Below are 12,046 nucleotides of genomic sequence, written 5' to 3'. Positions count from 1 at the left end.
AAATGCTGCCCAGATATAGGAATTAAAATATATTACATAAAATGAAACATAAATTAACAGTACTAACTAGTAATAGTAATAATTAGTAATAGTAATTATAATTTAGTAGCAAACGTAAAAGTAATATTTTAAGAAGTGGATCCGGGAGAATGGAAGTTTTAGAGAGCGATGCGATTAGTGTGGTTAGGGGCGGCAATTTCGCTATGGCCCCAAAGCGCAAAACATGGAAATCCAGCCCTGGCCAGACTGTATCGAATGCGTGCTCAATATCAAATGAAATTAGTACAGCAGGCAGACGTTTATTGAAATGGTTAATAATATAGCTAGATAGTTTCAAAAGTTGATCAGGAGTACTAAATAATGATCGAAACCCGGCTTCTGTAGATGGCAGAAGAAAATAAGTATGCAGATAAGAGTGGAGTCATTTGACCAGAATTCGTTCAATGTTTTATTGAAGACATTTGCGAGATTGATTGGTCGGTAGAAGCCGATGTTGGAAGGATCTTTATGTGGTTTTAGGAATATCACTATTTTGACGAGCTTCCATAAGGTAGGAGAAATTTACCATTCTTTTTAGTGGATTAATTAGATTGGTATTGAATATCAATTTTCAGTTTTTGACACATTTCACATTTATAATTACTTTTGTCTGGTTGCAGAGGTCACTCCAAAAGTTAAATTAAGAACTGGTATATGGGGAAGGCCGAAACGAGCAGCCAACGGAAAATACATTACTCCGTACGTTTATTTCTACTACAACAAATTGAGGACTGTAGTTGGGATTACCTCTGCTATCAATGGACTAGTATTTGAGCCAAGTAAACTGGCCAAGCTTGATCTCTCTTTCAATATGATCAATGAGATCGATGATGTAAGTTGAGTCAACAATTACAATAGCTTAGTTACCTTAGTAACGTTAAACATTTGTAGTTGACCACTTCTAAAGGGCCTGTGACTCATCCATAAGGTGTCTGGGCCACAACAACCGATATTCATGAAACTTGGTAGACTAATAGGACACCTTGTGAAACTAATGCAATTAGAAGGAATTTGTAGAAAAAGCTGTAGTTTCTGAGATACAGTCGATTCATTAAAGATGACATTTGTCGTGATATCTCGAGAACGGATCCACCGAGATCAAGCGAACTTTGCAAGCCATACTAGATACACGATAACTTCAAAACGAAATTAAAACGTATTGTCTGCACCTGCGCAGAATGGGCAAATAATTGTGTGCATGCGTATATCTCGAAAACGTGAAGACTGCGATATATTTTCCTCTTGCTTAGTTTGAACTACATGACAAGTATAACATAATGCAAGAAAAAAACTAGACTCAAAGGTGAGCGTTTTCAAGCAATTGAGGTGAGATGTTGGAGTGGTCTGCCCCCGGACACCCGCCTCTAGTTACGCACTCTGTCTGGTTTCTCAGTTATACATATCCATTACATCTGTGTAGAAGTCACATAATTAACGTTAATAGTCGCCATATTCTGGTCGTAGTGATATCAAGTACTGTAAGTCATCAATGTTGCACAACAGTAACATAGTAATAAGAGAGCGTAAGGATAAACTATCAGGCCTATAGTCGCGATCTATTGAAACTAGTGTTGGGCACAAAAACAGGTTTTCCGATTTTCGGTTTCCCAAAAACCGAACCCGGGTTTTGAAAAGTTTCAAAAACCCGATTTTTACCGAAACCGGTTTAACCGAAATCGGTTCGGCTCCCACCGAAACCGGTTATCCGTTTTCTACAAAGCAGTTTGGTTTTTCACCGGATCCGGTTTTGGTTTTCTTCAAACCCGGTTCCGGTTTTCTTCAAAATTGGTTCTATTTCTGACCAGAATAATATCCGTTGTTCTCCGGAAATCGATTCCGTTTCCACAGAAATAGTTTTATGTTTTCCAAAAGTTTTCACAGAAATCTGTTTTGGTGAGAAACCGAACCGGTTTTTGGAGAAAACCGAAACCGGTTTTCGTAAAAAAACGAACCGGTGTTGGAAAAAACGAACCCGGTTTCGGTGGAAAAACGAACCGGTTTTGGAGGAAATAAAACCGGTTTCGGTGAAAAACCGAACCGGTTTCGGGAAAACCGGAACGGTTGTGGAGAAAACCGAAATATCGGTTTTTCTAGAAACCGGTTTCCGGTTTTTATAAAAAACAGTTTTGCCCATCCCTAATTGGAACCAGGCTATGCTTTTTGTGACGAGACTGTTCTACGCAACGAGATGAGACAAACCCAAAGGTCTCGTCTCATGGCCACACTAACTATATATAGGTAATCGTATGGCAGGGGCGGATCCAGCGGGGGGCGATCGGGGCGATCGCCCCCCCCCAGGAGAGGAGACTTTCTTATTTTATATATATATAAATAAAACCCATCCCAAAGTTTGGAGTCCTTAAAAGTAGCAGTACTCCTTAAAAAAAGCAGTAGTCCTTAAAAAAAAACACCGCCCCCCCCAGAAGTCGGTCCTGGATCCGCCCCTGCCGTATGCCGTATGATTTTGCAAGTTTCTTTGAAGCATAGATGCCTGCATCACTGACGTGTTCCAATAGACCGCGACAATAGGCCTGATAGTTTATCCTTACGTACGACTCGAATATGGTGACTATTAACGTTAACTATATGACTTCTACACAGGTGTAATGGAAATGTATGACTGAGAAGCCAGACAGAGTGCGTAACTAGAGGCGGGTGTCCGGGGGAGATCACTCCAACATCTTCTCACCTCAATTGCTTGAAAACGCTCACCTTTGAGTCTAGTTTTTTTCTTGCATTGTGTTATACTAGTCATAAAGTTCAAACTAAGCAAGAGAAAAATATATCGCAGTCTTCACGTTTTCGAGATATGCGCATGCGCACATTTATTTGCGCATTCTGCGCAGGTGCAGACAATACGTTTTAATTTCGTTTTACAGCTGTCATGTATCAACTATGGCTTGCAAAGTTCGCTTGATCTCGGTGAATCCGTTTTCAAGCTATCACGACAAATGTCATCTTTAATGAATCGACTGTATCTCAGAAACTACAGCTTTTTCTACAAATTCCTGTTAGTTACATTAGTTTTACAAGGTGTTCTATTAGTCTACCAAGTTTCATGAATATCGGTTGTTGTGGCCCAGACACCTTATGGGTGTGTCACAGGCCCTTTCGGGCATTGTGTGTTATGTGTCGCCAACGAGAAGGTAATTAGTAGGACTACCAGATTCTGGTAAAGTCATTACAATCGTGTAAAGTTATTGTTCTTTATCTAAGAGGGAATTATGTGAAAAACTCACGTTTCGTCCTAGTAGTATTTCATCTCACGTTTTAGACATGAACTTGCCTTGTAGGCCTAACTAACCCTTTTGCCGTCTTGGAGCATCTTGCAAGTTTCGAGCTAACAATTGACTGATAAGTATAATTAGAATAGTTGTGCGAAAACTAAGGGTCCATCGAGAAGAATTGTCATTCCATACACAAATATTTGTTTTATTGTAATGTCTCAAACAATTGTGTCTCTTTTGCACTCAATAGGAACTTTAATGCAGAACATGCGTAAATCGTTTACTTTTTTTTTTTTTTTTTTTTTTTTGTAAAAGTCCCTAATTTGATGAGACCATGTGAGTTTCTTGTAGACAAAATCGTAACTGTGAATTTTCTCTGTTTTGTCCCGTTTCTTGTCTCTGTCTTTATTCCACAATTTTTCCTTGCTCACTTCCACTTCACTAAAGATCGCACTGAAAATCGTGACTTTGGGAAATGTAACCATCTCAATTGCATTTTGTTCCTCATTGTAATCTAAGCATCACAGTTATCGTAATAGTCTGTGTCTCACCTTCAACAAAATGTTATTAAAACGAAAAACTGGAAATGAAAGAGATATAAGTTCATTCTAAGTTTTAATTTTAAGACGCAAACCATATATAATAAGTAAGTTTTGTTTCACACTTCGAGCTGCAATAGAGGAATAATGTGAGAGATACAACCTGTTCATGTGGTGCTGAATCTATATCAAAAACTGTTTCTTGTTATCTCTTACAATTCTTACAACATGGAAATCAATATTACGCGTAAAATTGAAATTTCAATTATTACTCCCGGTTTCACGAGAAGAATAAATCTGAGATGAAATATATAGCCTATAGGGTGGTTCAAAGCAACACCGATAACGTTTGGGAAGTGATTCCTGACATCAAGATAAGACAAAAAATATAGACCAACCTGGGTGCAGAAATTCTTCAATTCGGAGTTATAGGCTGACGAAAACATTAAAAAAAAAAAAAAAGAATTTTAAAGGTTCATAGCTCCATGTTGCGGAAGTACCGCAGGATTCTGAAACATGGACATTTGGATAGGGCATATTAGTTCCTAAGTGAAGTCTTGACCCGACTACGGTAGGTCCCATAGTAGTGGAGCTATGGACCTTTAAAGTTCTTTCTTTTTCATGTTTTCGGTAGCCTATAGCTCCGAAAGGAAGCATTTGTGCACCAAAGTTGGTTCTCCCAAACGTTGTCGGTGTTGTTTTGAAACACCCAGTATTCTGGAGATGCTGAATCCATATAACATATCATCTGTTGCCTCCTATTACCGTCTTTCGAAATCAACATAAAATTGGAAGTAGTAGTAGATTTCTACAAGTTTATGTTAGGAAACAGAACTAAAGTGGACATGGAAATTATTATTGTGGTACTGCATTTACTATCAAGAAAGTGCACCTAGACGTAACCAGCAGCAACTCGCAGCTCCCAACAAGCGTGTTGACCAGGCCAGAGAACACAGTCGAAGAATATGGGTTAGAAAGCTAGTGTTGCCAACTAATTGCGGGGTGTTATGTCAATAACGTTGCAACAAATACTTTGTACTTCTTCATGTGTTCTCAAAGATAATTTTATGACAAGTTATTGTGCACCATTTTCTCAATTCTCAAACACTGCATCATATCTAGTCGAGTGGTCTGAGACGCTGAATGGTGAGTACAATACGAAGTCGAGAGTTCCGATTCCCTTTGCTAGGGAAGGAATGCCTGTGTAACATGTTATATTGACTACTACTGTACTGTTGCGATCATTTCTAATTTTCTCATAATATTATACTCTACAAATTCCTCATTGTTATATGGATAACATTCTACGTCTTCGGCGAGGGAGATTCAAGTTCGACTCTCAATGTCAGTTCATGTGGTTCCGATTCGAAGTTGCGTATCCATTTCTCATGTATAGCCTTGATGCAGAAAGAGTCGTTTAACTTCAAGCAGATATTACCATACAAAGCATAAACGTGAGATGTTAATTATAGCAAAGAAATAACCAATCAAAATAACAATAATTCCATCCTTCTACATCATTTCAATGTCAATATACCTTTTGATACTTTTCTTCCAAAGGAATGTGCTATGCGATAAGCACATAGAGGCTAACTATCAGCTTAAACTAAAAGTAGATTCATAATATGAGAATATAATAATTATTTACATGCTATTGGTATGGTAGTACTACTCAGCCATAGTCAAACACGCCTATTTTGTTGACAAAAAAGAAAGAAAGAAAAAGGAAAAGAAGATGGTTGATATATTCAGCAAACTCGAGCTGCGCATCCTTTTTTTTATATAAAAAAACTTCCTATTCATAAAAGTGGGTTTGTTATTTAAACATTTAGTCTTCAATAAATGTTTTTTTTTCTGGTTGATGCAGTTAAAGCTTAAATTATCCTATTTGCAGCATATCTCAAAACCCATCAGTTGCTTTTAAACCTTGCTCAATAATTCTGATCTCTCCAGGGTAAGACATTGATTGAAAACCGTTGCTCTTGTATAAATTACGAAGTTTGTTCGGAAAGTTAGTTCCGTTTGGTAATATATAAAAAAAAAGAAATCGAATACAGATAAAGAAATCAATATATTGCACAAAATCAATAACACTCACACTACTTTTCCGCATAGCTCCCGCACTTTTCCAGGCATTTTTCATAGCGCGGTATAAGTTTATGTATTCCTGCGTCATAGAATGTTGCCGCCTGATTTGTCAACCATGTGATAACATGTTGAAGCGCTTAGCACCAAGGAAAGTCTTCAGATACAGAAAGAGATGAAATTCACTAGGAGCAAGGTCGGGACTGAACGGAGGATGGCCAGAAACGTCCCAGCCAAAGCTTTCAAGGATTTGTTTGGTCACATTTGCATTGTGTGGTCGGGCGTTGTCGTGAATGAAAACCACACCTTTTGAGAGCATTCCTCTGCGCTTGTTCTGTATTGTACGGCGCAGTTTCTTAAGCGTCTCGCAATAAACATCTTTATTGATTGTTGCACCTCGTGGTAAAAATTCAATCAGTAAAATACCTTGTTTTTCGCAAAACACTGTGCACATGACTTTCTGCGGTGTTAAGAATTGCTTTGGTTTAACTTTTGTTGAGGACGAAGTGTGCCTTCGTTACATGGATTAGCGTTTCGTTTCAGGGTTGTCATAAGCAACGCAAGATTCATTTCCCGTGACTATCTGCAATAAAAAGTTTTCTCCATCATCATGATAACGTGTCAGAAAATCAAGTACGCTGCCCATCCGCTGTTTGTTGTGTTCTTCAGTAAGAAGTTTAGACTCCCAACGTGTGCAAAGTTTTGCGAAAACCCAGTTTTTCAGTAACAATCTCCTAAAGTACTCATCGTGAAATTTGTGGAAATTCACGACTAAGAGCATTAATCACAAACGTGCTGTTGTCCTTAATCCTTCCTTCAACTATAGTCACCAGCCCATCAGAAACCACATATGTACGCCCACACCGTTCTTCAGTGGTGCTCACCCCCCTTATGTCCATTACGAACCCCCCAATTGTCTATCCGTAGGTGTTCTTCCATGAAAAAAATATTTTCGATTAATTTTTACACCCTCTCAAACATATTTATATAGATTTTTAACCCCCCAATATTTCAATGACGCAGTTTGCGTCATAGCCCCCCTTTGTGGGCACCCCTGCCGTTCTTCGTCATGAACTTGATCCGCCCTTCCTTAAATTGTCGGACCCATCTTCTCACCATTAAATCACTTATTACATTTTCACATTAAATCTCGCAGATTTGTCGATGAATATCACTTGGTTTTACGTTCCTCGCTTTCAGAACACGAATCACAGATCTAATTTCACAAGCGGCGGGATTTTTGATCAACGCTGCCATTATAAACAATCACTATGAACGACACACAACACAGAGCAATCTCAAAATGGCGTCATTTTGTTCTGCTTGAATCAGAGTACTATTGCGTATGAACGGAACTGCGATCGTAGCGCTGCCGCGGAGAAAAAACGAAACGGAACTTATTTTACGAACTTCCTATTGTATATACTTTATATCTAAACCATTGGTTGTTAGTTGAACTAAATGTTTCGCCCACCGTAGAAGTTTTTGATAATTATAATTTAATTATCAACTATAAGGCTTTTAATAAGCAAGATACGAGCCGTTAGACATAGTTCCTAAAAACATTATGGATACATGAGAAGAAAGGATCAAGAACTGAGTTTCAAAAAAAAATCAAAATTCATAACATGGTAACTACATAACAAAATGCTTGAAATTCTACGAATATAAGACAATGATATGATCATATCTTCTAATACCATATAATATATTGCTCCACATCTCAACAAAAGTTCTAGTAAAGGTGTTTTAAATATTAATTGATTCCGTAATGTGTCATCTCTGCCCGATTCGGAATGTGAGTTAAAAGAAAGAAAGAGAAACTTCTTCATGAAACGAGGAATAATGATTTTTAACTATCTTCTCGACATGTAACGTCTTCATAAAATCGATACTTTGTTGAGGAAAAGCAATAATATATTAAGCACTATTTCAAACACTGAACACTACGTTTTGAGTCTTTTAGGCTTACCTTTTCACATTCCTGTTATGATTTATCAATTAATATTTACCACTTCCGCTGTTAGTAGAAAGATTATAAAAAGAGGATAAATTCTTTCCTTTAAATTCCGAAAAAAAAGTTTGTCGCTATCTATGACCCTTTTGTTCTGTGGCAATCAATGTTGAAACCAGAAATAGTTTATATCTACCACTTCCAATTTAAATAGAGGGTTAATGGAGGAAATATTACTTCTGAAACGAACCTATTATTGGAAACTGCTTCTCGAAACTATTACCATTTGTACTCCATACAGATCAATACTGAAACCGGAAGTTCTAGAAAAATTTTACTCCTTGCAGTTTTAGTGGTGCAATACGGATTGAGATATATATCTCTTCTTGAAACGCCGATATTACCATTTGATTATTCTATGGTGATCAAGTTTGAAACTGAAAATGGTTATTTCTACCATTCCCGCTTTGAGTAAAGGGTTAATGGAGGAAGTGGATCCTATTCTTGGGATGCAAATCGATTGCAAAAAACTTCTCGCTATCCCTTACAGTTTATGCTCTATGGAGGTCAATATTAAGGGCGGAAGTACAAGTAAATTTCTACCATTTCTTGTTTCAGCAGAGTGCTACGAGTGGAGAGGGTATCTTGAGACACTCAATAGATTCCAAAATGCGCTCATGGCTATCTTTCATCGTTTTTCTTCTATGGCGATCAATGTTGAAAGTGGAAGATTTTGATTCCATCACTTCCTTTTATAATAGAAGATTAGAGGAGATGAAGCTTATTCTTTGGACACGGGATCGATTCAAACAAACCGTTTCTCGATATATCTAACCGCTTTCGCTGTGTGGAGAAATAGTAGTAAGTTTCCACCACTTCAGATTTTAGTGGATTGCCATGGGTTGACAAGGTCAATTTTATTGTGACGCTCAATCAAATCCAGAAAATTGATTGACCCTATCCATTCTATTACTGTTTTGTTCTATGGCGATCAATGTTGAAAATAGGAATGATTGATATGTTGAATAGTTAACTTCTGGTTTGAATAGTTAATTAAGAGAGGAAACGAAACCTATTCCTGAGACGTTGAGTCGATTAAAAAAACTTGACCTATCTTTTACCGTATTTGTTGTATGACAATCAACGTTGAAACCGAACTACCAGTAAATTTTGACCGCTTGCTTTTTTAGAAGAGTAATATGGGTGGAGACAGTGGCGGATCCAGGATATGATGAAGGGAATGGCTAAACCATAGTTTGCCGCTTTATCCAGTGTAAAGCAGGATTGAAGCCCATTTTATCCAGTGTATATTTGAGCTTCAAGGGGGAGCTATAGCCCCCCTTGGATCCGAGCTTGGGTGGAGATGATGTCTTCCTGAGAGATACCGATTCCAAAATAATGCTTGTTGCTATTTCTTACCGTTTTCCTCTATGGCAATCAACATTGAAACTGGGAACAGTTGATTTACATCATTTCTGGTTTGAAGAGGGAATTAAGGGAGTAGATGAAATCCGTTGTGGGGACTCTGTTTCGGTTATATAAAACATTTCTCGATATATCTGATCATTTTTACCCTGATACTTGTCGACGGTCGGACAGACATAGTTGTTTTATGAGACTTCCGTCCCGAGTTTGGAAGGCTAACATGTAAATTTCATTTCAGAATTGTGAAACTACGGTATAGTTCCAAACTATGCGAATTCAACATTGTCATATATAACTTGAAATTACACTGTGAGAGATGAATCCTTTTGTCTGACGCTGAATTCATATCAAAAACAATTTCTTACTCTCTTTTCAATTATTGTTGTATAGAAATCAACATTGAAGCCGAAAGTTCTACTATTTCCTACTACTTTTGGTTTCAGTAGAAGAATAAAGCAGAGATGAAATCTTTTCTTCGTATAACGAATCCATATAAAAATCATTTGTCAATTCCTACTATCATTTTCGCCCCATTGGAAACAATACTAAAATAGGATATAACAATACGTTTTTACTATTTCCAGTTTCAGTGGGACAGGAACAAAGTTTCTTCTTGGGGCGCTGAATCTACATTAGAAAGCAATTACCCACTGTATTTTGCTTTTTCTGCTCTATGGACGTCAATATTGAATACCGGGAATAATAATGCATTTATACCACTTCCAGTTGCCATAGAGGAAATCGTAGATGTCCACTACTTCTAGTTGGCATGCAGGGATAAAAGTGAAAACAGGTGTTTTTCTTCGAAAGCTCAATTAGTTCCAAAAGACTTCTCGATATTTCTGGCCGTTTTTTCTGTATGGAGATCGATATTTAAACCAAAAGTGCTAGTGAATTTCTACTATTTTGGGTCTTAGTAGATGAAACCGGGAGAAGATAAGATCTTTTCTGAAACATTGAACGTTCGCCATTATTAGTTGCCATTTTTGGTATGGCGATAAGTTTTCAAACCGAAAACAGAAGATTTTTACCCTTTCTGCTTGGAACAGGAGAGTAGCGAAGGAGATAGAACTTATTCTTTATACACTGAATCTATTGCAAATAAATAAATAAAAAATAAATAAATAAAAGGACTCTTCCCAATGTCTATTATCCTCTTCGCTTTATAAAGATCAATTAAGGGGATGTACTAGTAAATTTTACTACTTCCAGGTTTATTAATGTATAGGATGAAAACTGTATATTTTCTGGATACGATGAATCGATTCCGAAAAGACGACTGTCACTTCTATGACCGTTTTTATTTTATAGCGATGATCATTGAAATCGAAAACTGTTGATTTGTACCACTTCCGGTTTGACTTGTGGATTAACAGAAAGGATGAATCTATTCTTAGGTTGTTTAATCGATTCCAAAAAAACTGCCTGTCGATATATCTTAAACTTTTTTTATGAAGATAATGTTGAAGCCGAAAGTACTAATAAATTTCCGCTACTTCTGTTCTAGTATAGTAATGCGGGTGGATATAGTTTCTTTCGTTGAGGCTTTGAATTAACTCCAAATATCTATTACTGTTTTTGTTCTGTGGCAATTAACGTTGAAACCGGAAGTACTAGTAGATTTTTAGATCTTCCAGTTTTAGTAGAGTAATACAGGTAAGCTGGTAATTTTTGATACGTTAAATCTGTTTCAAGAAACCGATTATCGCTATATATTACCGTTTTTTCTATGTCGATCAATGTCGAAACCAGACAGTTGTTTCCTATTATTTCTACTTGGATTTAAATGTTAAAACTGAAGTAGGTGCGCCATATTTCGTAGCGTAACATGAAGTAGGCGCATGGAGGTATCAGATGCCCTCATTAATTACTTTGTATTTTGCAGTTACTAATGACACTATTAATGAGATTTTTCTCAAGGGTAATCTATACAGCAATTCCTCTGAAGTGAATGATTAACAAAACTTAAAATTTTAATAGTTGTCTCCCAAAAATCAAAATGTAAATATGTGGCTTTTTTTTAGTGTTTTCACTGTTTGGTTCATACAGATTAGATAAAAGTGATATACAAAAATAATATTGTTTTGAAACTAAAAAATGAGGTAATTATTAACTCTACATGTACGGATGAGTTATCAAAGTAGGAAAAACCTTTAAAACTTTATACATGAATGTGATTTTAAATTTTAATTTTACAGAAATTTTAATTAAAGGAATGTGTGAGTTTTTCATTTTGTTTTTCAATTTTACAATTAGTTTCATATTACGTTTGTGGTGAAAACCTAAAATCTTACTTCTAATTTATGCAGTATTATCAGTTGAGTCGTCCATTTCCCAAACGGTCCTTGTTCATTTATATGAAATACCAGAAAACCGAGAAAAACTGTAGGATCGATGCATTTTGTAGAACTGGAAGTATTTGAGGATGTTCAAGTTTTTCACGTGAACACACTGAGGTATTCCCAGTTGTACAAAACATGCAGATCCTACATTTTTTCTAAGTTTTCTGGGATTTGCTGTAAATGGACCAGAGCCGTTTTGAAACTGGACAACTCAGTTGTTGTTATAGTAAAAGTGATACTACTACTACTACTACTACTAGTAGTAGTAGTAGTAGTAGTGACAATTACTATTATCAGAAGTCGAACTTATATGTACTTACTTACTTACGTAAGCCGTCCTCTTCTGTAATGTGTCTGTAAGCATCTCTGTTTCGTGCTATTGTCTGCACCATCTTCCATCGAACCTTCTTCTTTGCGATTTCTCGGAATACCTTT

At 36.7% G+C, this 12,046-nt stretch overlaps 1 protein-coding gene across 1 annotated transcript in view; it reads left to right on the top strand.

Moving 5' to 3' along the window:
- LOC145674580 (leucine-rich repeat-containing protein 51-like) overlaps positions 1-12,046 on the top strand; it is a 76,091-nt gene that overhangs the window by 35,028 nt on the left and 29,017 nt on the right. The window contains exon 2 of the mRNA XM_081744769.1: positions 660-871. Within this exon, the coding sequence (XP_081600895.1) occupies positions 660-871 (212 nt within the window). The remainder of the gene's footprint in view (positions 1-659; positions 872-12,046) is intronic.

This window comes from Thermobia domestica, chromosome 17, assembly GCF_964235325.1.
Source record: "Thermobia domestica chromosome 17, izTheDome1.hap1.1, whole genome shotgun sequence".
Lineage (NCBI taxonomy): Eukaryota > Metazoa > Arthropoda > Insecta > Zygentoma > Lepismatidae > Thermobia > Thermobia domestica.
The sequence above is the reverse complement of the archived record's forward strand: the minus strand, read 5'-3'. Positions and strand labels throughout refer to the sequence as shown.